Raw genomic sequence first — 25,584 nt, forward strand, 5'->3', positions numbered from 1 at the left:
TAATTAGTCAAATTAACTGAATGTACACTTTCCAAAAGAAGTACAAATGTCTAGTAAAAAGTCAGAGCATGTGACTCAAGTGGTAATGTGCCTACCTAGCAAGCTTACAGAGTGAAGCTCAAACTTCAATGGTGTCAAAAAAAGAGCAAAATCAGCAGCAAACAGCCAAATAAGTACATGAAAACTACAAAGGAAATGCACTGAGATTCTGTTTTACCCCAGACGGAATGACAACTCAATACGAAAACAAATAACAGCCACTGCTGCCATGTATGTGAAGGAGAAAGGAAATCTCACACACTGTGGGTGGGAATAGAAATATAGTCACTATGGAAACCAGTATGGAGGATCCTTGAAAAAAAGTAAAACTAGAACTTCCATATGATGTAACTCTATCAACTTCTGAATATAACTGATGCCAGCACACAATAAAGAAGCCTGCTCATTTATGTTTATCACAGTACTATTTGCAATTACCAGAGTATGGAATTATTCTTGTTTCCCATTAGTAGATTCATAGAAAAACATAACACGGCATGTGTACACAATGGAATATTATTCAGCTATGAAGAAAAATGAAATTATGTCATTTGGGGGAAATAGGTAGAATGGAGTTCAACATGTTAAACAAAATAAGCCAGATTGAGAAAGACAAATACCATATGTTACTTGTTCATTGTTAGTTAATTGTTTATTATTTTCATTTTTATTTATTCACTTATTTTTTGATGGTACCACGGTTGTTAAGCTAAATAAGCCAGACTGAGAAAAATAAAGACCACATGTTTTCTCTTATGTGAAATCTATTTTTGACTCTTATTTTTGCTGGAACTAGAGATTGAATTCAGGGTTCTCACTCTCACACAGCTTATTTGTTCATGGCTAGTGCTACACTTGAGCCATGATTTCTGTCTGGCATTTTGCTGGGTAATTGGAGATAGAATCTCAGATTTTTCTGCCCAAGCTGGCTTCTTTGAAACACAATTATCTAGGTCCCAGCCTCTTGAGTAGCTAGGATTTGCCTGCATGAGCTACCAAGGCCCAGTAACATGGAAAATAGAGTTAAAAAAAACCCCATGAAAGTAGAAGTGAAAACCACTCTGAAAGAGGAAGAGGAACAGCAAAAGGAGGGAAAGAGGGAGTAAGAGGTAAGAATATGGGTGATAATTGCGATCAAAGCTCATTATATACATATACAAAAATTTTATAATCAAATTCATTATTTTGTCTGATGAATATTACTGACACATTTGAAAGAGAACCCAAAAAATACATTTCAATAAAGTACATTAATGATAGTTGTAATTAAGTTAACTTTGCATGTCAAGCAAGAGTAAATAGATTTTATGCTTAAAAAAAAACCTACCCTTTTGTTTCCTTACTAAAGAGAGCAAAATCTTCTCCTGATTTGTGGAAGGAGGTCACCCAATTGTTGGACATAAAAGATGACACACAAAGCAATATGAAAGAGTTGAGACTCCAGAAAGCCAAGGCGTATGAAGCTCGTCTTTCTCAGGAAGAGCCATCAGAGGTCTCTGTGACAAAAAGTATAAGTGACATCTTAGATAACTTGGAGGAGGAAAAAACTTCTTTCTCTCTCATTGAAGCATCAAAGAAAGCTGGCATTAATTACATTGTGTATCCCAGAAAAAAGAAGGTGAAATGGAAGAAAAGACTGAAACCCTCCAAACTTACCTTTGTGTATGAACAGCTAGTCAAGCCTCCACAAAAGCTTGAAAGGTCTTGTTCCAGTAATGTATTTCTATGATTTAAGAAACTTATTGTGGGTCTGAGACTTAATTTTATAATTTCATCTAGTCCAGTTTATTATTTTATTCAGCCTGAAAATACATCGAACTACAATGCCAACCCCTCATGGTAAAGATGTATGAGCACTTCATAGTATATTGAACAAGGAATGGTTCAGACTATTGATTGAAAACTCATTCATTTTAATTGAATGGAAAGAAAAGGAAGTGGTTTGGAAAACCAATTCTTGCTCCATACAAAGACTACCATTCAAAAATGGATGTTAAAGGCTTTCTTTTTCCTTCCCCCAGTCCCCTACACTCCATACTGGGGTTTGAACTCAGGGTCTCACATTCTCACTTGCTTAGCTTTTCCTCTCAAGACTGGCACTCTACCAATGGAGCCATCGCTTCACTTCCTGCTTTATTGGAGATAAGTCTCATGGACTTTCTGGCCTGGGTTGGCTTTGAGCTAAGAGCTTATCCTCTTGAACAGCCGGGATTACAGGAGTAAGCCACCGACACTTGGCTATACTTTGTTCTTCCTACTCTCAAGTCCCTGTCCTCTCTAGTCTCTGGTATGACATTTTCTTTCTCCTGTCATATTTGTCTCCTCAGTCCTTCAGTATAATTCCTCTGGAAGATAAGGCAGGGGACTATAAATAAATGAAACCTAAAGGGGCAGTGTCCTCACTGTGTTACAGTTGAAGGAGATCATCTCTCTCTCTGTTTTTGTTCAGTTACCCTTTTCTATTTATTTTTAAAAAGTATAAATGAAAAGAAGGCTGGTTCCTTTTATTAACATATTTGTCCTGGTTGAGGTATGAAAACAAAAACAAAGGCCCTGAGGATTGATCTATGCATTTTCTCACAGCAATGATGATGATGATGGTGATAGCGATGATGACAGATCATGGAGACTAGTTACAGGAGGAGACCATCTCTTTAGTAGTAGTTCACTGGTCTCCTAGTTCACTCATTTAATTACAGACTCTTCAGACTGTGTTACCATTTTAGTTTCAGAAAAGATAGATTCTGGAGGCATAAATCAGAAGTCATAAATAATACACACATAAATCAGTGTGTAGTTTTATTTGGAGAATTGACAAGTAGCGATTTTGGATGTGGATGCATTGCCTTATTGATCAGGAAGATAATTACGCTTTTGTAATAAAGGATTTTTCTTTTTCAACTAGATCGTTGTCTCATGGAATACTTCCTGGGCAGAAGAAATTTTTGCTTAGAGTTCCAGTATATGAACGTCCAATCCGATGTCCCAGCTTACCGTGTTTAGATTTCAATGAATACCCTGCAGCAAAGGGAGGACTGAGAAAACTCAAGGATTCTCGGACGTGGCTTACTAATAAATTGAGGGAAGCGCAGAGACCGGAAGCACGCCGGACAGCTGGGAGAGCAGATATCCACAAAGACCTGCCTGAAAAAGTGGCAGATGCACAAAAAATAGAACTACATGATACTTTGGAATGTGATCTTCCACCAGAAGTCATTAAATATTACGAAGCTGAAGTGGCAGCCTTGACTGAAGAAATACAGAAGAATAAAACACACCTTGCGTTTGCCTATTGTAGGCGTGGAGCAATTTATAGGAAACTGGGCAAGTTGCTGAGCGCCATGAATGACCTGCAAGAAGTAAGTTTTTCAAAATAAAAAGAACAACTGCTCTTTTTCCTCTCTCTCTCTCTCTCTCTCTCTCTCTCTCTCTCTCTCTCTCTCTCTCTCTCTCTCTCTCAGCAGTATTAGGGATTGAACTCAGAGCCTCACAGTTGCTCAGCTTGATTACTTGATTGGTGCCCTACCACTTAAGCCATGCTTTCAGGCTCCTGAAGATGGAGTATTGTGGACTTTTCTGCTTGGGCTGACCTTGAACTGTGATTTTCTGGGTTTGGCTTCCGGAATAGCTAAGATTACAGGTGTGAGTGGGCCACTGGTGTCTGTAGGAATCCTTCACGCTGGGGACCACACACAGAGGCAGGCAGGCAGGCACAGGAGAAAGATGATTGTAAGGTTTATTAGAGGGGCCATATTTCCCCGGGAGAGGGAGCACATGGGATCTGCCCCTATCCCAGGGGTGGGCAGGTCTGGGTGGAAGGAAGTAAGGGCTAACGTGGTGTGTCTGGGAGGAGAGGGAAGTGCCAGCTGTATGGAGCTAACTCTAGGGCAGCGAGGAGCCTCAGGTCTAGGTGGAGCTGAGGACAAAAGGTGGGAATAATACTGACAGTGTCTAGCTTGCATTTTTTTTTTTTTTTTGTCAGTTGTAGGGCTTCAACTCAGGGCCTAGGCATTTTCTCTGAGCCTCTTTGTGCCCAAGGCTAGTTCTACTACAGTGTCACTTCCAGTTTTTGGGTAGCTAATTGGAGGTAAGAGTCTCACGGGGACTTTTCTGTCCTGGCTGGCTTCAAACTGTGATCCTCAGATCTCAGCTTCTTGAGCAGCTAGGATTACAGGCGAGAGCCACTTCTGAGGCCCGGCTGGCATTGGTTTTTAATGATAAATGTTTTACTGGAATGTTGAACAGTGAATGGTTGTCATTTATAGAATATAAAGTTGTAAAAGATAGTTATTGCATTTTTCAAATAATTATTATCAAAAATTTTTTCACCTTGGTGAAACCCTGTTGGTACAATTAATATACACTGTGGAAAAAAAGAACAAGAAAGTAAAACAGGTTCTGTGTAGGTGTGTAGGGGTAATGCAACAGAGGGTGGGAAGAGGGTGAATACAGAGGATGAAAGGGATGAGTAAGGTCCAAGTAATGTATTTGCACTTATAAAAACAGAACAATGAAACCTGCTGAATTACTTTAAAAGGGAGGACTAGGTAAAATAAATCAATGCTAGGGATGAACAATGAACCTCTCCCCCTTACAATAATAAAAATTGTAAAGTTGGGGCTGAGAAGGTGGCTCAGTAGTAGAGTGCTTGCCTTGCACGCATGAGGCCCTGGGTTCGATTCCTCAGCACCACATAAGCAAAGAGAAAAAAAAGCCGGAAGTGGCGCTGTGGCTCAAGGGGTAGAGTGCTAGCCTTGAGCTGAAGAGCTGAGGGACAGCGCCCAGGCCCAGAGTTCAGGCCCCACGACTGGACCCCCCCCCAAAAAAATTGTAAAGTAAAAGAACCAGCAGCAAAATAATCCAAGATTTTTTATTAGTAGAATTGGGAGGATTTTTTCTTTAAATAGTAAACATAATAAGCCATTGGTGTCCATGTTGTTTGAAACATTTATTTGAAAGTCTTATTTTCCTTAAGCAAGTCAACCTTAATTGATCTTATGCATATCTTTTCTAGGCTATCTTCTTGGAACCAAATTTTCTAAATGCCTACTGGCACCGACATTTCATTTTTCTTTTCCAAGACAGAATCAGTGAGGCTTTGGATGATTTGAATTATATACATAAGTACAATAAAAACAATGCAGGTGGGTTGTCTGTGGTGACTGATATCTGTGTCCTTATTTCAGCCTTTTAATTTTTTAAAATGTTTTATATGTTTTTTATTGTAAAAATACTGTATAGAGGGGTTACAGTTACATGAGTAAGCTAATGAGTCCTGAAAACTTTAAAAAAAAGATTAATTAGACTTTGCCAGAAACCATGCAGACATCCAGGTACAGAGAACAAAGAAAGGTTTATTGCTGGGAAAGGGGCCAACAAGACCCCTTCTGACAAGGGAGAAGTGAGAAGAGCACCGACTGTTGTCTGAGGTGACCTATATAGCCTAGGAGGTTTAGGAGGAGCTAGAAGGAGCTAGGAGGTGGAGACCCTGGTATAGATGTGAGGGCCAGAGGCTTCATCATGGCAGACTAGGATATATGGCTGCTGTCCAAATAGTACATAAGGGTCCTGCAACTGCCCAGACCTGAAAGTCACTCTAAGGGGCTCTTGTTGCCTTATATGGTGGTAATGCCATCCAAAGGTAAAGGGGACTGGAGGCTGATTATTTACTGCCTTTACTACATGGGCTTAGGGTTGCCTAAGAGGGGAGCATGCTAAGCTGTGGAGAAGGGAAGGAGTGGACTAATCTATGGGAAGGGAGCTCATTTTGCTAACAAGTACATTTCCTATAGAGCATGGCTATCTCCTCCTTTGTTTTCCCCCTACCATCACTTCCCTCCCACCTCCCCAACTCCACCCTCTCCCACCTGAAGTTGTAAAGTTTGTTTTCAACATAGTGTCTTGTACATCACATTGTTACAATGGGACAACCTGTATCCTTATTTTAGCATTTTGTTATTTCCCTTCCCCTCCCCAAATTAGAAAAATGTATATACAAGATGCAGGGCACTAGAATCAAATACAGTGAAAACAGGGGTTATACCGTGAGGGAAGAACATACAAAAGAAAGAAAAAAATCACATAGTACATTTTAGATAAGTTAAAAACAATAGCAAGAAAGAAAAAACCAAATGTGTTCCTATCTTGTGGTTCATTTCACTTAACATCATCTTATAGGGTCATATGTATATAGCTTTTGACTTCTTCTGCTTGTCCTAGACTTATACTACTTATTGCAAATAAGGGAAACCATAGGACCTATGTTTCTTTGGGCCTGGCTTACTTCATTTAATATGATTTTTTCCAAGTCTTTCCATTTCCTAATAAATGGGGCAATGTCATTATTTCTGATGGACGCATAGAATTTATATATATATATATATATATGGTATATATATATATATGATATATATATGGTGTATATATATATATCCAATATTTTCCTGATCCATTCATCTACTGAGGGGCATCTGAGTTGGTTCTATATCTTGGCTATGGTAAATAATGCTTTGATAAACATACTTGTGCTGGTAGCTTTAGTACAGCCTTGTTTGTGATCATTTGGGTAAATGCCCAAAAGTGGGATTGCTGGGTCATAGTGAGGCTCTATGTGGAGTCTTTTGAGGAACCTCCATACTGCTTTCCAGAGTGGTTGAACAATATTACACTCCCACCAATGATGCAATAGGGTTCCCTTCTGGCCACATCCCCTCCAGCATCTGTTGTTATTAGAGTTCTTGATTATAGCCATTCTAACCGGGGTGTGGTGGAATTTCAATGTTGTTTTGATTTGCATTTCTTTTATGGCTAAAGAGGTTGAGCATTTCTTGTGTCTATTGGCCATTCTTATTTCCTCTTCAGAGAAGTCTCTCTTTAAGTCTTTAGCCCATTTATTTATTGGGCAGTTGTTTCTTTGAGGATTTGTTGTTGGGGGATTTAATTTTTTGAGTTCCAAGTATAATTTAGATATGAGAACCTTGTCCCTTGTATGGATAGTGAAGATCTTCTCCCAATCGGTGGGCTTTCTATTGATCTTGCTAGCTATGTCCATTGCCATGCAGAAGCTCTGCAATTTCATGCAATCCCATTTGTCCAACCTTTCTTTGATTTGTTGTGTTTCTGGGTCTCTATTAAGAACATTTTGGCCTGCTCTAAGGAGACCTAGGGTTTCTCCTATTGTGTCCTGTAATGTTTTCAGTGTCAGCTTTGACTCCAAGGTCTTTGATGCATTTGGAGTTGATTCTGGTGCAAGGTGATATATAAGGATCTAGCTTTAGTTTTCTACAGATGATTACCAATTTTGCCAGAACCATTTACTGAAGAGGCTGTCTTTCTTCCATTCTATTTTTTATTAGCTCCCTTGTCAAGGATTGGGAGGCAATAGGTCTTTGGGTTCATTTCTTGGTTTTCAATTCTATTCCATTTGTCCTCAGGTCTCTTCTTGTGTCAGTACCAAGCTGTTTTAATTACTATGGCTTTGTAGTAGAGTTTGAAATTTGGTATTTATATTCCTCCAGCACTGTTCTTTCTGTTAAGGATTGCTTTTGCTATTGTTCCATATGAGTTTTTGGATTGCTGCTTCTATTTCCTTGAAGAATGAGATTGGAATATTGATAGTATCACATTGAATTTGTACATAGCCTTGGGAAGTATTGCCATTTTCATAATGTTGATCCTTCCAATCCAGGAGCATGGGAGGTTTTTCCACTTCCTAAGTTCTGCTTTGATTTCCTTTTTCAGGTTTTTAAAGTTTTCATCATAGAGGCCCTTCACTTCTTAAGTTAATTTAATTCCCATGTATTTTATTTTTTGTGGGGCTATTACAAAGGGAGTTGCTTTCCTGATTTCAGCTGTGCTCTTCTCATTGTTGGCATACAGAAAAGCCATTGGTTTTTGAGGGTTAATTTTATACCCTGCTTCTTTGACAAAGTTTTAAATCAGCTCGAGTAATTTGGGAGTGGAATCTGTGGGATTTTTTAAATACAAGGTCATGTTATCTGCAAAGAGGGAGAGTTTTGCTTCATCTTTCCCTATTTGGACCCCCTGTATGTTAGCATCTTGTCTTATTGCTGTAGCTAGGCATTCTAATACTAAATTAAGGAGGAGTGGAGAGAGTGGACATCCTTATCTCATTCCTGAGTTAAGAGGAAATGGCTTTAGTTTTTCACCATTAAGTATAATGCTGGCTGTAGGTTTGTCATATACAGCCTTTATTATACTGAGGAATGTTCCATGCATTCCTAGTTTTTCCAGAGGCTTCCTCATAAAGGGGTGTTGGATCCTGTCAAATGCTTTTTTCTACATTTATTGCGGTTCTTATCCTTGCTCCTGTTGATGTGATGAATTGTATTAATGGATTTGTGTGTATTGAACCAGCTTTGCATCCCTGTAATGAATCCTGTTTGATCATGGAGTATGATGTTTTTTTGATGAGTTGTTGAAGTCAATTGGCCAAAATCTTGAGAAGTTTTGCATTGATGTTCATCAAAGAAATGGATCTATAGTTCTTTTTCTTTGATGAGTCCCTGCCTGGTTTTGGGATCAGGGTTACAATGGTTTCATAGAAAGAGTTTGGTAGTGAACTTTCATTGTCAATTTAATTGAAGAGTTGGAAGAGTACTGGTGTGAGTTCTGCTTTGAAGGCCTTGTAGAATTCAGTTGTAAATGATCCGGTCCTGAGCTTTCCTTGTGTTGGAGGTCTCTTATTGCTGTTTCTATTTCAATGCTTGATATGGTCTGTTAAGTTGGTTTAACTCATCTTGGTTTAGTTTCAGCATGTTGATATTTGCTAGAAAATCATCCATTTCTTCCAGATTTTTAAATTTATTAGCATAAAGGTTTGAGAAGTATTCCCTTATAATGTTCTGAATCTTGGTTGTTTCTGTGGTGATGTTTCCATTCTCATCTCTGAGTTTATTTGGGTGTGTTCTCTTTTATCTGAAAAGATTTGGTAAGAGTGTGTCAATTTTGTTAATTTTTTCGAAGAACTAACGGTTTTGTTGATTCTATGTTTTTTTATTCTAATTCATTAATTCTGATTTAATTTTAATTATTTGTTTTCATGTACTTGATTGGAGTTTAGCTTGCTGCTGTTTTTCAAGGAGCTTCAGGTGTCTTATTAAATTGTTGGTTTCATATCTCTTCAATTTGTTGATATAGGAACTCAGAGCTATACACTTGCCTCTGAGTACTGCCTTTGCTGTGTCCCAGAAGAGCTGGTAATTTGTGTGTTCATTTTTGTTGAATATCATGAACATTTGTTTCCTTTTTAATCTCTTCCATGACTCACGGGTGACTCAACAGTTTGTTGATCAGCCTCCAAGTGTTACAGGACTTTTTTGGTGGCTTTTGGTGTTGAGTTCTAATTTTATTCCCTTGTGGTCTGAGAGAATGTAGGGCATAATTTCAGTGTTTTTGAATTTGGACAAATTTGCTTGTGACCTAAAATGTGGTCTATTTTGGAGAATGTTCCATGTGCTGCTGAGAAGAACGTGTATTCTGATAATGTTGGGTGAAATATATGGTAGATGTCTGTTAAGTCTAGTTGATCTATGCAGTTGTTATATCTGAGGTTTCTCTGTTGAGTTTTTTTTTAAAATTTAGTTTTATTTTATTTGTGAACATACTGTACAGAGGAGTTACAATTACATGGGCAGGATAATGCGTACATTTCTTACCAAGCATTGCAGCCTCCTCCTTTGTTTATCCTTCACATCCCTTCCCAGCCTCCCCCTTCCCCCCCCATCCCAATCCTTCTCCTTCCCCCCCTTCTCCCCCCCCCCCCGCACCGACGTTGTAAAGCTCGTTTTGGACATGACAACTTGTACTTCTCATTGTTGCAACAGGTCCACCGGCATCCTTAAACAACTGGTTTTTCCCCATCTCCTCCACAAGTTATACTGACATTAAATATAGTGAAAGCAGGGGTTATACTGTGGGGGAGGGACATACAAAGCAACAAAGAGATAATCTTGTAAATGCGTTAGAAACACATGCATGGGGCTGGGAAGGTGGCTCAGTGGTAGAGCGCTTGCCTTCCATGCCTGAGGCCCTGGGTTCGATTCCTCAGCACCACATAAGCAAAAAGAAAAAAGCCAGAAGTGGTGCTGTGGCCCAAGTGGTAGAGCGCTAGCCTTGAGCTGAAGAGCTGAGGGACAGCGCCCAAGCCCAGAGTTCAGGCCCCACGACTGGACCCCAAAAAAAAAAAAAAAGAAACACATGCATGAAAGAAAAAAACATTAAAATACACATCTAAGGGTTCATTTTCCTGACATCACATTATCTGACCTTTTCAGCTTGACTCATATATATACTAGATATTACAAATAAGGGAAACCATGGGACCTATGTTTCTTTGGGCCTGGCTTACTTCACTTAATATAATTTTTTCCAAGTTTTTCCATTTCCTAACAAATGGGGCAATGTCATTCTTTCTGATGGAGGCATAAAATTCCATTGTGTATATATACCACATTTTCTTGATCCATTCATCTACTGAGGGGCATCTGGGTTGGTTCCAGATCTTAGCTATGGTAAATAATGCTGCAATAAACATAGTTGTGCTGGTAGATTTAGTGTGGTCTTGTTTGTAAACATTTGGGTAAATGCCCAAAAGTGGGATTGCTGGGTCATAGGGGAGTTCTATGTGGAGTCTTTTGAGGAACCTCCATACTGCTTTCCAAAGTGGTTGAACAAGTTTACATTCCCACCAACAATGAAGTAAGGTTCCTTTCTGTCCACATCCCCTCCAGCATCTGTTGTTGTTAGAGTTCTTGATTTTTGCCATTCTAACTGGAGTGAGGTGATATCTCAATGTTGTTTTGATTTGCATTTCTTTTATGGCTAGGGATGTTGAACATTTCTTCATGTGTCTATTGGCCATCCTTCTTTCTTCTTCAGAGAAGTTTCTCTTTAAGTCTTTCGCCCACTTATTTATTGGGCAGTTGTTTCTTTGAGGATTTGTTGTTGGGGGGTTTAATTTTTTGAGTTCCAAGTATATTTTAGATATGAGACCCTTGTCCGTTGTATGGCTAGTAAAGATCTTCTCCCAATCCGTGGGCTTTCTATTGATCTTGCTAGCTATGTCATTCGCCCTGCAGAAGCTCTGCAACTTTATGCAATCCCATTTGTCCAACCTTTCTTTGATTTGTTTTGTTTCCGGGTCTCTATTCAGAAAATTTTGGCCTGAGCCAAGGAGACCTAGGGTTTCTCCTATTCCTTCCTGTAATGTTTTCAGAGTGTCTGCTTTGACTTCAAGGTCTTTGATCCATTTGGAGTTGATTCTGGTGCAGGGTGATATATAAGGATCTAGCTTAAGTTTTCTACATGTAGTTAACCAATTTTGCCAGCACCATTTACTGAAGAGGTTGTCTTTCTTCCATTCTATTGTTTTAGCTCCCTTATCGAAGATTAGATGGCTATAGGTCTGTAGGTTCATTTCTGGGTTTTCAATTCTATTCCATTGGTCCTGAGGTCTGTTCTTATGCCAATACCAAGCTGTTTTGATTACTATGGCTTTATAGTAGAGTTTGAAATTTGGTATTGATATTCCTCCAGCAGTGTTCTTTCCGTTGAGGAGCGTTTTTGCTATTCGGGGTCTTTTATTGTTCCATATGAATTTTTGGATTGCCTCTTCTATTTCCTTGAAGAATGAGGTTGGAATTTTTATAGGTATTGCATTGAATTTGTAGATAGCCTTGGGAAGTATTGCCATTTTCACGATGTTAATCTTTCCCATCCAGGAGCATGGGAGGTTTTGCCATTTTTTAAGTTCTGTTTTGATTTCCTTTTTTAAGATTTTAAAGTTTTCATCATAGAGGTCCTTCACTTCTTTAGTTAAGTTAATTCCTAGGTATTTTATTTTTTGTGGGGCTATTACAAATGGAGTTGCTTTCCTAATTTCAGCCACTCTTTTCTCATTGTTGGCATACAGAAAAGCGATTGATTTTTGGGGGTTAATTTTATAACCTGCTACTTTGCCAAAGTTTTGAATCAGCTTGAGTAATTTGGGAGTGGAGTCTATGGGATTCTTTAAATACAAGATCATGTCATCTGCAAAGAGGGAGAGTTTTATTTCTTCTTTCCCTATTTGGATCCCCTTTATGTCTGCATCTTGTCTTATTGCTGTAGCTAGGCATTCTAATACTAGATTGAAGAGAAGTGGAGAGAGTGGTCATCCTTGTCTTCTTCCTGAGTTAAGAGGAAATGGCTTTAGTTTTTCACCAATGAGTATAATGCTGGCTGTAGGTTTGTCATATACAGCCTTTATTGTATTGAGGAATGTTCCATGGATTCCTAATTTTTCCAAAACCTTCATCATGAAGGAGTGTTGGATCTTGTCGAGTGCTTTTTCTGCATCTATTGAGATAACATGTGGTTCTTATTCTTGCTCCTGTTGATGTGATGAATAATATTAATTGATTTGCGTATATTGAACCAGCTTTGCATCCCTGAAATGAATCCTGTTTGATTGTGCTGTATGATTTTTTGGATGAATAGTTGAAGTCAATTGGCCAAAATTTTGTTGAGAAGTTTTGCATCAATGTTCATCAAAGAAATGAGTCTATAGTTCTCTTTCTTTAATGAGTCCCTGGCTGGTTTTGGGATGAGGGTTATGATGGCTTCATAGAATGTGTTCGGTAGTGAGCTTTCTCTTTTAATTTCATTGAAGAGTTAGAGGAGTATTGGTGTGAGCTCTGCTTTGAAGGCCTTGTAAAATCCCGCTGTAAAACCATCTGGTCCTGGACTTTTCTTAGCTGGGAGGTCTCTTATTGCTGTTTCTATTTCAATGCTTGATATGGGCTCGTTAAGCTGGTTTAACTCATCTTAGTTTAGTTTTGGCATGTCAATATTTGCTAGGAAAAGGTCCATTTCTGTCAAGTTGTCAAACTTATTAGCATAAAGTTTTGAGAAGTGTTCCCTTATAATGTTCTGAATCTTGGTTGTTTCCGTGGTGATGTTTCCATTCTCATCTCTGAGTTTATTAATTTGGGTGTGTTCTCTTCTTTTTCTGATAAGATTTGCTAAGGGTCTGTCAATTTTGTTAAGTTTTTCGAAGAACCAACTCTTTGTTTTGTTGATTCTTTCTATAGTTTTTTTGGATTCTAATTCATTTAATTCTGATTTAATTTGGATTATTTCTTTCCATATACTGGATTGGGGTTTATCTTGCTGCTCTTTTTTCAAGGAGGTTTAGATGTGTCATTAAATTGCTAGTTTCAGATCTCTCCAATTTGTTGATGTAGGAGCTCAGAGCTATAAACTTGCCTCTGAGTACTGCCTTTGCTGTGTCCCAGAGGAGCTGGTAATTTGTGTGTTCATTTTTGTTGAATAGCATGAACATTTGAATTTCCTTTCTAATCTCTTCCATGACCCACTCTTGATTCAGCAGTGTGTTGTTCAGCCTCCATGTGATACCGGACTTTCTTTGGTGGCTTTTGGTGTTGAGTTCTAATTTTATTCCCTTGTGGTCAGAGAGAATGCAGGGTATAACTTCAATGTTTCTGAATTTAGACAAGTTTGCTTTGTGGCCTAAAATGTGGTCTATTTTAGAAAACATTCCATGTGCTGCTGAGAAAAACGTGTATTCTGATGCTGCTGGGTGAAATGTTCAGTAGATGTCTGTTAAGTCTAGTTGATCAATGCAGCTGTTTAGATCTGCGGTTTCTCTGTTGAGTTTTTGCCGAGTTGATCTATCTAGTGGGAAGAGTGGTGTGTTAAAATCCCCAACAATTAATGTCTTTGGATCTATATGGGATTAGAGGGTCTCTGTTGAGTTTTTGCCCGATTGATCTATCCAGAAGGGATAGTGGTGTGTTAAAGTCTAAAATTTAACATGTGTTAAATTTTAGGGAAAGTAGCATTTCTTGAATAAATTAGGGTGCTCTGTTGTTTGGTGAATAGATGTTTAGAACTTTAATATCCTCTTGAAGAGGAGATCCCTTAATTAGTATGCAATGACCTTCTTTATCTCTTCTCACTAATTTTAATTTGAAGTCTATTTTATCTGATATTAGGATTGCAGCTCCCACCCGTTTATTGGGGCTATTTGCTTGGAAGATTTTATTCCAGCCTTTTACTTTCAGAATATGTTTGTTTTTGTGGGAAAAGTGTGTCTCTTCAAGGCATCAGATAGAAGGATCTTACTTGTTAATCCAACTAGACAATCTATGTCACTGAATTGGAGAATTAAGTCCATTAGTGTGAGTTAAGCCTGAGAGGTGTTTGGTAATTCCTGCTTGGTAATTCCTGCCATATTATCCACCTTCTTGGAGGCTGCAACAACTGTGTTCTTCCTATGATTCTTGGATTCTCTGTTTGAGGGTGGTTTCTTGGTCTTTATTGTGCTGGTTTTCTATGTGTAGGACACCTTTAAGAGTCTTTTGTAGGGCTGGTTTGGTGGAGCTATATTGTTTCAATTTTTCTTTGTTATGCAAGGTTTTTATTTGACTTTCCATTATGAAGGAGAGTTTAGCTGGGTAGAATATTCTTGGTTGTTAGTTGTTTGTCTTTAGGGCGTGGCATACATCATTCCAGGCTCTTCTTACTTTAATTGTCTCTGCTGAGAAATCTGAAGTTATTCTGATTGGTTTCCCTTTATAGGTGATTGATCTTTTCTTCTTGACAGCTTTAAGGATCCTTTCCTTGGTCTGAATTATTCCTGTGCGGATTATAATGTGAGGGGGGGGGAGGGGTAAGGGGGGGTGGGGGGAGAGGGGTGTCCTGTTCTGGTATGGTCTATTTATGGATCTTTTGCATGTTTGGGAAGTTCTCTGCTAGGATCCTGCTAAATAAATTTTTAGACCTTTAACTTCTGTCTCAAGGCCCTCCTCTCCACTCATTAGCTTCAGATTAGGCCTTCTGATGGTGTCTTCTAAATTTTGAGTAGATCTATCATATTTCTTGGATTTGTCTTGGGTAGTTAGTTGTCTGTCCTTCTTCTATAATATCTAGGCTGTCTTCAATCCCAGAGTTTTGATCTTCTTCATGGTCTATCCTACTGTCAAGGCTTTCTACTTTGTTTTTGTATTTCCTTTCCTTCTAATTGGTTGGCTTTTATGGCTTCAAATTCTTTGTTGGAATTTGGTTTTAGATCTTGTATGGACTTCTTTACTTCCTTCATTTGGTTTTCAGTGTTCATTCTCAAATCCCTTAGTTGATCGGTTATGGTTTTATTGTACTTCCTTTCCTACTTATGGGTTCCATTCAGCATTCCTTTTGTGCTCCCTGGATTCCTTCAGCTGTCTGTGGATTCCATGAATGCCTTCACTGATCTTTGTCTATTCTAATCCCACTCATGCAATTCCTGTATTAATCTTTGGTTAGCCTCATCATGCCTGCGATATTTCTGTATTAATCTTTGGTTAGCCTCATCATGCTCACGAGATTCCTGTATTAATCTTTGGTGAGCCTCATCAGACTCATGCTTTTCCCTATCCTGCTCATGCTTTTTCCTATCACGCTCACACAGAATCCTTTGCAGGCTTTCAATCTTTTCATTTACCAGTAGTGTTTGTGGAGCATTTTGGGAACTCTCCTCTGGATTATTCATTAATTGCTTTGTCACCTGATTATCCTGAGTGAGAGTTGAGATATCTAGACTTGCCATTTTTCTTGTGTTTCTCTGGCTTGTTTTACCCATTTGGTATGAAAGCAAAACCAGTTTCACCCTAGAACACTATTTTAAAGCATGCATCAACCAGAACCCTGTAGTTGCATAGATTGTTTGATGCAGTAAAAATGAGTACAGATACAAACTATTTGAACAGATAGAATCTAGTTCAACAACAAACAACTATGGATTAATGCACTAACAAGTCACACAAGGAGTCAGTAGAACAGAAATGAATAGGTTTAGGGAGAATTGTGGGGAGAAAGTAAGATTAGAGGAATGTGAGGAGGGAAAAGGAGAGAGGGAATTTAACCAAGACCTAAATTCAGAGAGAGGAAACAGAAGGAAAGTAGGAGAGAGAGAAAGAAACAAGGAAAAATGAAAAATAAAAAAAGAAACACTTAAAAATTATATAAGTATAAAGAAATAATACTGAGAGAGTAGAAGGATAGAAGGAAAGGAGGACAGAGATAAAGAAAAAAGGAAAAATGAATAAATAAAAAATTAAAAAAATTAAAAAATGAAACACTTAAAAATTATATAAGTATAAAGAATACTTCTATTTAAAGGAGTTAAGGCTGAGAGCTTGTGAATTGAAAAATCTCTGAATTAGGTGTGCATACAATGAAGGATAAGGTCTAATAATCTAAGATGGGTATATATTTAGGGATGAGCAGAACATCAATTGAATCATGCAAAAGTAATCCAAAAGAGAGCAAAAGGGAAAAAAGTAAAAAGAGTAAACACGCACGCACACACACACACACACACACACACACACACACCTAAATTAATAATGATGAAAAAAAGAATTTAATTAAAAAAAAAGTTAGGTAGAAAAGAGTTCTTTGAATTTTTTTTTTGGGGGGGGGCGATCTTATGTCTCCCCTGTGTCTGTAACCCGTCTCTTGGTGGAGTCTCTGGTTTGCTTGTGCTGTTTGGTTTTCCTGTGTCTTGATTGGTTTCTTAAGTCTGTTTGAGCAGGCAGAAAGAAGCTATGCTGTTCCTGGAACATTATGACCCTCCTCCCAGGGTAGTTCAGTTGGAGGAAGATCTACTTTGAGTGTTCAATAGAGGAAAATGGCTGTTTCCTCCAGCTTGGAGTTGCTGTGATGGGGCTAGGTTGTGGGTAGGATTGAGGCCTGTCAGCAATCAGTAGCTTTACCCTGAGGGGCTAGCTCCTGAGACACTCTCTGACCCCATCCTGGAGCCATTCTCAGGATTTATGTTTACTAGTTTCAATTGTTTTTCTTTTACCCTCCTGCTGCTGGGTCTGCTGCCTGTGCTGCAGTGGAGAGGGGCAGCCTCTGGCTCTGTTTACCCAATGAAGAAAGTCACTCCTCAGCGGGTGGAGGTTCCTCTGCTTGGGAAGGGCAACTTTCCTCTGGGTGGAGCTGAGCTGGGCAGGTCAGGTTCCTGTGACCTGTTGAATGGCTCCTATTGTCTTTTTTTTTTTTTTTAATTCTGAAAATACCATACAGAGGAGTTACAATTACATGGGCAAGATAATGAGTACATTTCTTATCAAGCATTGTTGCCTCCTCCTTTGTTTCCCCTTCCTATCCCTTCCCAACTCCCACCATCTCCCCCCTTCCCCCTCTCCGCTCCCCCCCCCCAAAGTTGTAAAGTTTGTTTTTCGATATAGTGACTTGTAGATCTCATTAACTCCTATTGTCTTCTTGAAGGCCTGAGTTACATGCTCTACTCTGGCCAAGTCTTTGTCAGTATCAAAAATGGAGGAGTTCTCTGGTTGTGTGGAAGGGGCTACTTTCCAACTGCTCCTCTGTGAGAAGGAGTGAGGATGTCTTGTAGTACTCATGCCTATCCCTTGGTTTCTGGGCTTTCCACAGTCTGTGACTATCTGTGGTCAGCAGGATGAAGATTTCCACTCCTTGTCAGTTCTTGCTGGTGGTGAGTAGAATCTGCTCACACACTGCCTCTGGCACCTTTGTCTTGGGTTCTTCTCTGTTGATATGGCAGCTGCAGCAGCAGCCATTGCCACCACTGCTGCCATGGACACCAGCAAGTGCTCAAATCTGTCTCCTTAACCAAGCTGCCTGGATTTTTCCTCTCTGGCCAAACTCTCTGTACTATGATGGCACACTTGGTGTGACTCTCTACCCTAGGCCTTTTCACTGGAACACTAAAACTGTTTTGTATTCAAGAGCTTGTTTAGCTCCCAGCTTCTCCTCCTCCATCTTCCTTTGGATCCTTATCTCAGCTTTTATCATTGTTATTATAAATGCACATAAATCAAGAGCTGAAAGAGTATTAGAAATAGAAATAAAAAGATGGAAGTTCTGAAAAAATAGTTGTGTCTTTTAACTCAGTTAAATATTTTACTCTTTATGTGGTAAGCTCCAGGCTCATACAATTTTTGATTGCTTTTTAAAAAATTAGAAAGTTGATATACAGAGGGGTTACAGTTACATAAGTCAGATAAAGAGTGAATTTCTTTTTGGACAATGTCACCCTTTCCTTTACACTCTCTCAGTTTTTCCCTCCCATCCCCTCAAACAAGTTGTATATTTCATTTTCAACAGTGTCTAGTGAGTATAGATTGCCTTTAAGATACTCATTATGGTTTGAAATGTTCATGTCCCTTGATATACCTTAGATAAAACTCATTTTTTAATGCTCATCTCACAAGTTTTGGTTTTAGAGGTAATTCACCAATCTTTTCTTGACATGGACTTCCTAGGAATGCAAAAATGTCATACCATCTTCATATTCCCAATATTCACAGCACATCCACCAAATATATAACATGAGCTTCCTAAAAGATTTTTTTTGGCCTGTACTAGTTAGTATCAATCAGTTAAAGATCCATAACATTTTGTGTGTTCAAAACCTGACTTTGACCAGGCTCTGAAAGCTCATGCCCATAATTCTAGCTGTGTGGGAGGCTCAGAATATCAGGATTGTGGTTCAAGACCTTCGTGGAAAAAAAAACTTCATGAGATCTTTTTCTAACAATAGCTGGGTTCAGTAGTATGTACCTGTCATCCCAAACTGAATTTCAGTTTCAGAGAGGTTTCTAGTTTTAGGCCTGAGTCTGAATGATTATAGCAGAGGGCTATTGGATGAGGTGGTGCCTTTTTTTTAGCTATGAGAAGAAGCAAAAATGGGCAGATCGTATTCTAGTACAAGCTAGTCAGAAAGCAAGACCCTATGTCAAAAACCCCCAATACATAATGAGGTCATTGGCATGGTTTCAGTGGTAGAGTACCTGCCTAGCAAGAGTGAGCCTCTGAGTTCAACCACAGTACCTCACAACCAACCCCCTCAATAAACACCTAGATTTTTACTGTAGTCATTAAAAAACTGTGAAACATTTTAGATATACATGAAAGTAAAAGACAACTTTTGTCACTTCAAATTCAGAATTTTTGTAATCACAAATGAATATTTTAGCCAGTTGATGGAACCAAATTTGATATTGCTGGAAAATTAAAAAAATGATTAAGAAAATATAGGGAAAATAATTTTCTTTTTTTATTGTGATGATGATGTACAGAGGAGTTACTGTTACATCTGTAAGGTATGTAACTGTACTGTACGTGAGCACATTTCTTTTGAACAGTGTTACTCCTTTCTTATTTCCTCCTGCTTCCCCCATTCGACTCCCTCCCCATTTTGTAAAGTTTATTTCCAATATAGCATCTAGTGAGTATCAACTGTTGCATTGGTTCACCCTTTGTCCTGTCATTTCTGTGATTCCCTCTCCCTTTCACAAATCAGATAAACTTATATACAAGACAAAGGGCACAGAAATAAAAAAAACAGTGTCAACAGGGCCTAAACCAAAGGAGAAAAAGAAAGAAAAAAGAAAGAAATGCAAACAGTACATATAAAAACCTTTTGTTTCCATGTCTTTTAGTTCATTTTGATAAGCTTCATTGTATGTTGTCATATGCACCTAGCTATTGAACTATTGTGATCTTCCGCTAAGAATATCATAGATATATTCTAGTTATTACAAATGAGGGACACCATACAGCTTGTGTTTCTTTGAGTCTGGCTTGCTTTGCTTAATAGTTTTTTCCAAGTCTTTCAAATTCCTTACAAGTGGGGAAATGCTATTCTTTCTGTTGGAAGCATAGAATTCCATTGTGTATATATAACACATTTTCTTGATCCATTCATCTACTGAGGGGCATATGGTTTGGTTCCATATCTTAGCTATGATAAATAATGCTGCAGTGAACATGGTTATTGGTAGCTTTAGTGTGGTCTTATTTGTGGTCAATTAGGTAAATGCCCAGATGTGGGATTGCTGAGTCATAGGGGAGCTCTATGTTTAGTTTTTTGAGGAATTTACATACTGCTTTCCACAGTGGTTGAACAAGTTTATATTCCAACTAACAGTGTAGTGGCATTCCCCTTTGGCCACATCCCCACCAGCATCCATTATTATTAGTTTTCTTGACAATGAAATACAACAAATCAAAGAACAGCTGGATAAATGGGATTATGTTAAACTTCAGAACTTCTGTGTGGTAAAAGACATAACTAGCAAGATAAGTAGAAAGCCCACAGATGGGGAGAAGATCCTTACTAGGTATAAAACAGAGAGGGTGGGGCAGGAAGGATGGGAAAAGATGGGAAGGGGAAAGAAACAAAGGAGGAGTCTAAAATGCTTGATAAGAAATGTACTCATTATCTTGCCCATGTAATTGTAACCCCTCTGTACAGTATTTTCACAATAAAAAAATGACAAAAAAAACCAGATAGGGCCTCCTTTCTAAAATTCACTTAAGAGCTCAAAAGATTAAACCCCCCATAAACAAATCCTCAAAGAAAGAACAACCCCACTGATAAGTGGGCTAAAGACTTAAAAAGCACTTCTCTGAGGAAGAAATAAAAAATGACCAATAGACATATGAAGAAATGCTCAACATCTCTGGCCACAAAAGAAATGCAAATCAAAACAATATTGAAATTCCACCTCACCCCTGTTAGAATAGCCATTATTGGGAAAATTGTTTTTCAGGTATATTTCTTGGGGGAGAAGCATTGATATTTTGCATTTTTCATAGTTAATGAAAGGATGGAAGCATTGAATTTTACCTTTTAATTTCCTTTAGAAGCGTATTTGTCAAAGGCAGAAATTTTCAAGGGAAAAAATGACATGACCCTGGCAATTCTAAACTACACACAGGCAATCAAATGCAAACCCACAGATGCTGAGATATACTTCAGAAGGGGTGTAGTATATGAAAAGACAAATAGAGTGCTGGCCATGGATGACTATTCCAAAGTAAGTGCTAGCACAGGAAATGCTGCCATTTATGAATTTGTTCTTAAAAGCATTTTCATATATTTTATGTAATAAAAATTCATTTTAGGTTGGGATCACTATGAGTATTGATATTAACATGGCTTCAATGATATTTAAAAAAAGGTTGTTGAGTAAATGGCTTCATGTCAGGGCATGAGGGACACTGAAGTAATTTGTGGGATGGGGAGAGGACCTGACTTTTTCTTTTCTCTCCTCTCGAACTAGAAAATTGTGATTCAAGAAGTGGCTCATGCCTATAATCCTAGTTATTCAGGAGACTGAGATCTGAGGATGGTGTTTTGAAGTCAGCCTGGGCAGGAAAATCTGAGACTCTTATCTCCAATTAGCCAGCAAAAAACTGAAAATGGAGCTGTGGCTGAAGTGGCAGACCATCATTCTTGAATGGAAAAGCTATAGGATAGTGTCCAGGCCCTGAGGCCAAACCCCAGTACCGTTGTGTGTGTATACAGACATAGACGCAGAAAAAAGAGAAGCCTTTGAAAATTGCTTCTTTCCTTCAGACAACCGAGAAATTAATTTCTACCTTGAAACTCTTGACTAGATGATGCTGTTTTTGAGGAACCTTCTTTCATTTATTCACTCATTCATTCATTCAATCACAAATTTTATTGACCAAAGTAGTACATAGAGTGGATTAGAAATGATGAATGAATACACTATATTGAGCTCATTGTTTAAAGATCAAATACTTGGGGCTGGGAAGTGGCTCAGTGGTAGAGGGCTTGTCTTGCATGCCTGAGGCCCTGGGTTCAATTCCTCAGCACCACATAAGCAAAAAGAAGAAAGCCAGAAGTGGTGCTGTGGCTCAAGTGGTAGAGCGCTAGCCTTGAGCTGAAGAGCTGAGGAACAGTGCTCAGGCCCAGAGTTCAGGCCCCATGACCGGACCCCCCCAACCCTCCCCCCCCAAAAGATCAAATACTTAAGGGCAGATACAAAAAATATATACATATAATTATAATGGTGTTGGGAAGGAAATAAGAATACTGAAAGTGTTTATATCTGTGGTATCAAGAAATGTCATTAAGTAAGATAACTTGTAGTTAGAGTATAATAAGAGGCTAGAGACAAGGCAATATATTCCCCAAATGTGGCAGAACATGCTAACTCTGCTCTCCTGATGTGTGCTAGGATGGAGCCTGCCCTTGTGCATGCTGGACAAGTGCTCTTTCCCTGTAGCCATGCCACAGTTCTGACTTTTATCCAGAAATGAGAATTTAGGAACAATCATTTAATTAATTAACTTTCCATGTTCCTAGCTGCCCTGTTTTCCTAATCCATCCATTATGGCTTAGCTACTGAGTTGATATTGTTACAAGTCTTGTAATTTCTGGTCTAGAAGTGATAAAAAATTCTCTTTTGTAGATATAAAAATTATTTTCTCTGCCTGACACCCATAGTGGAAAAAATGGACAAGGTGAAACAAATTTCAAACTCTGTAGCCTTTTTTTTGTATGTTTAAAATTATGCCAGTCCCAATTAGCAAGAAACTTTACAAATGAACATAGGATGTAGCCTGTTCACTGTATGGCTCTGTAGGTCCGCATCAAATGGATGAATTGTGTCACCACCAATTCATTTCTTTTACTTATGAATGAAATCCTTGGCTTCTTTTGTCTATAATCCAAGCTGTTCAGGAGGCTGAGATCTCAGGGCTATGGTTTGAAGCTAGCCTGGGCTGAAAAGTCTGTGATACTCTTATTTCCACTCAAAACTTGGAAGGAGAGCTGTGGCTTATGTGGTAGAACACGAAAAGCAAGATCATGAGGCCCTGAGTTCAAGCCCCTTTACACACACATGCACACACACACACACACACACACACACACACACACACACACACACACACACACACACAGTAACTACAACAAAATTTGATGATGAATACATTTTTAAATAAGATCCTTTAAACAAAATTTGGAATCTTAACGTGGTTTGCTTGTTTGTAATTTGAAGTTACTATGTGATTATGTATTTTTCATAGGGTGCTTTCATTCCTTGACCTGTGTATCTATCTCCCTGCACCCCTGTAGTGTATTGCTTGTGATCCTAAAAGAACTGATGCGTTATTGAAACGGGGGCTGTTTCACTTTGAAAATGAGAACTGGACATCAGCTATACAGGATTTTACATCTTTGTTAAATATAAATCACCTCAATGCACAAGCAAGGTAAGAAGGATTTTAAAAGTGTTTTAAAAATGCTTTTATTTGAAATGCATTTTCAGGAAAGAAGATTGTTTGAAATACATTTAATGGCCTTTTAAAAATAATGAATTCCTTTTTAGAGATACCTGTGAATGAAAATCTTTACTCATACTGTAATGGGAGTAGGTCATTTAACAAACATAAATAATAATTAAGAGTTATTTAATTTTCACTTCCTAAATTCTGGCTATAGTATACACGTGTAACACACAGTCTACCATCTATAGTTTTTTCTTTAAGTTTCTTTTACATACATACCTTTTGTATCCATTGAATATGAAGAACTGTTCACATATGTTTCTGTAACACCTTTCTCTGACTTGTATATTGAATTTATACTTCCAGTAAATGTCATGCTTTGTGGTTTTCCTTCCAATCTAAGGTTTATTTTAGAGATTTAAAATGTTAGGCCTACTCATCTTTTCACTTGTGACTTTTATTTTGGTAGAGGCTTGAACTCAGAGTCTGGGCACTGTTACTAAGTTATTGTGCTCGAGGCTAGCATTCTACTACTAGAGACGCATCTCTCCTTCTGGTGCTTTTTATATTTTGTTGATAATTAATTGGAGACAAGAGATTCATGGACATTACTGCCTGGGGTGACTTTGAACTGAGATCCTTGAATCTCAGCCTCTTGAGTAGCTAGGATGAAAGGTATGAACTACTCTTTCCCAGTTCACTTTTAACTTTATTTTTTCTTTTTGCCAGAGCTGGGGCTCGAACTCAGGGCCTGGGCACTGTCATTGAAATTTTGTGCTCAAGGCTATTACTCTACCACTTGCGCCACAGCACCACTTCTGGCTTCTTTTTGCTTGTTTGTTTTGTTTATGTGTTACTGTGGAATCGAATTCAGGGCTTCATGAGTGTTAGGCAAGCAAGGTTAAGCCACATTCCCAGCCCATGACTTGTAACTTTTTGAGACCAAGTTTCACTATGTAGCCCTGATTCGTATCCAATTCAGGAATTTTTTGACAGTTCTGGCCTTTGAATTTGATTAAGGCCTTGTACTTGCTAGACAAGCACAGTAACACTTGAGCCATGTTCTCAGCCTTGTAATCCCAACTACTTGAGGGGCAGAGACTGGAGGGTTGGGAATTCCAGACCAACCTGGTGTGGAGGAGAGTTAGCAAATCTTCTGTGAGAACTAACTAAAAACAAAATGTCTGAGAGGCACAGATGAGATCTCACTTTTGCCAATGCCAGTCTTAGCCCACAATTCTCCTACTTCTGTTTCCTGATTAGCTGAATATACAGATGTGAACCACAATGTGCAGCTTGTTTTTGGAAATAGGGTCTTACTATCTCATGCCTGGGTTAGCTTCAAACTACCACACTCCTATCTCTACTTCCACAATAGCTGAGAATTCTGATGTATACCACCCTTGACCCTCTATCTGCAAGTTTTAATTGCAAACTATTTTTATAGTAAAGATAATGCATGCAATTAGGAAACTACACAATTTGGAAAAGGGAAATCTAATCTTACTACCATATAACTATAACTGGCAACTAACTTTTCCAGCAGTCTGGAACTCTTTTGTATGTGCATCCCCTGGAAGGGGAGGTGGTGGTAAATGTTATCTTTACATTTTGGTCACTACCTTGTAGTTCTTTATAGTTATAGTACAGTGTCTCTATACATTATTAGTTTAGGTATGCCCATGTTTTGAACTTTATATATATGGAATCACACAGTATTATCTCATGTATGGCTTTTGCTCTTCTATATTGTGCACTATGGCATGTGGTTCTAGTTTCCTTATGTTAGAATTTACTCCTGCTATGGATGGATGTTTGAGTGTTTTCAATTTTCCATTAGGCATATTGCTTCTTGGATATCTTTCTACACATTTATGTGGGTGCAAAGTATCAGGTTCATAGTGCATGCAAGTATGCAGTGCTGAGACCCAGCTGATTTCCAGAGCGGTTGTATTACTAGCTGTTTATGTGAGTTCTGCACAAGCATTGAGTATTGCTAGCTGGCTTTCAGGTTTTAGACATCTTCACAGGCATGGAGTGTGATCCTACTAGATTTTCCTTTCCATTTTCTTCATTCCTAACAGGATTATGTGTCTTCCCATAAATCAATTAACCATTTAAGTTTTCTTTCTTTTGTCATTCTAATCTCGGAGTTTTTGTATGTATGTATGTATGTATGTATGTATGTATGTATGTATGTATGTATGTATGTATGTATGTATGTATTGTTTTGCTATTAATTTGTAAGCTCATATTCTCTCTCTCTCTCTCTCTCTCTCTCTCTCTCTCTCTCTCTCTCTCTCTCTCTGTTCTAGAGCTTGAACTTAGGATTTTCTTCTTCTAGTGAAGGGTTCTATTATTCGAGGCCCACTCTCAGTCATATTGCTTTTGGTTGTGTTTTTCAGGGAAGGTATCTATCCCCCACCCCCAACCCTCCTGTGTCTGCCTCTG

At 38.5% G+C, this 25,584-nt stretch overlaps 1 protein-coding gene across 4 annotated transcripts in view; it reads left to right on the plus strand.

The window, feature by feature from the left end:
* The window catches only part of Ttc6 (tetratricopeptide repeat domain 6), a 173,278-nt gene that overhangs the window by 82,105 nt on the left and 65,589 nt on the right, over window positions 1-25,584 (plus strand). For all 4 annotated transcript variants that reach the window (XR_011373031.1, XR_011373032.1, XM_070026900.1 and 1 more), the window contains exons 10-14: window positions 1,388-1,740; window positions 2,945-3,398; window positions 5,054-5,183; window positions 20,737-20,909; window positions 22,982-23,118. Coding sequence is in view for 2 of the 4 variants with exons in the window: in XM_070026900.1 (XP_069883001.1) it covers window positions 1,388-1,740; window positions 2,945-3,398; window positions 5,054-5,183; window positions 20,737-20,909; window positions 22,982-23,118 (1,247 nt within the window). In the remaining 2 variants the exon portion in view is untranslated. The remainder of the gene's footprint in view (window positions 1-1,387; window positions 1,741-2,944; window positions 3,399-5,053; window positions 5,184-20,736; window positions 20,910-22,981; window positions 23,119-25,584) is intronic.

This window comes from Dipodomys merriami, unplaced genomic scaffold, assembly GCF_024711535.1.
Source record: "Dipodomys merriami isolate MVZ:Mamm:240054 unplaced genomic scaffold, mDipMer1.0.p SCAF_1, whole genome shotgun sequence".
Lineage (NCBI taxonomy): Eukaryota > Metazoa > Chordata > Mammalia > Rodentia > Heteromyidae > Dipodomys > Dipodomys merriami.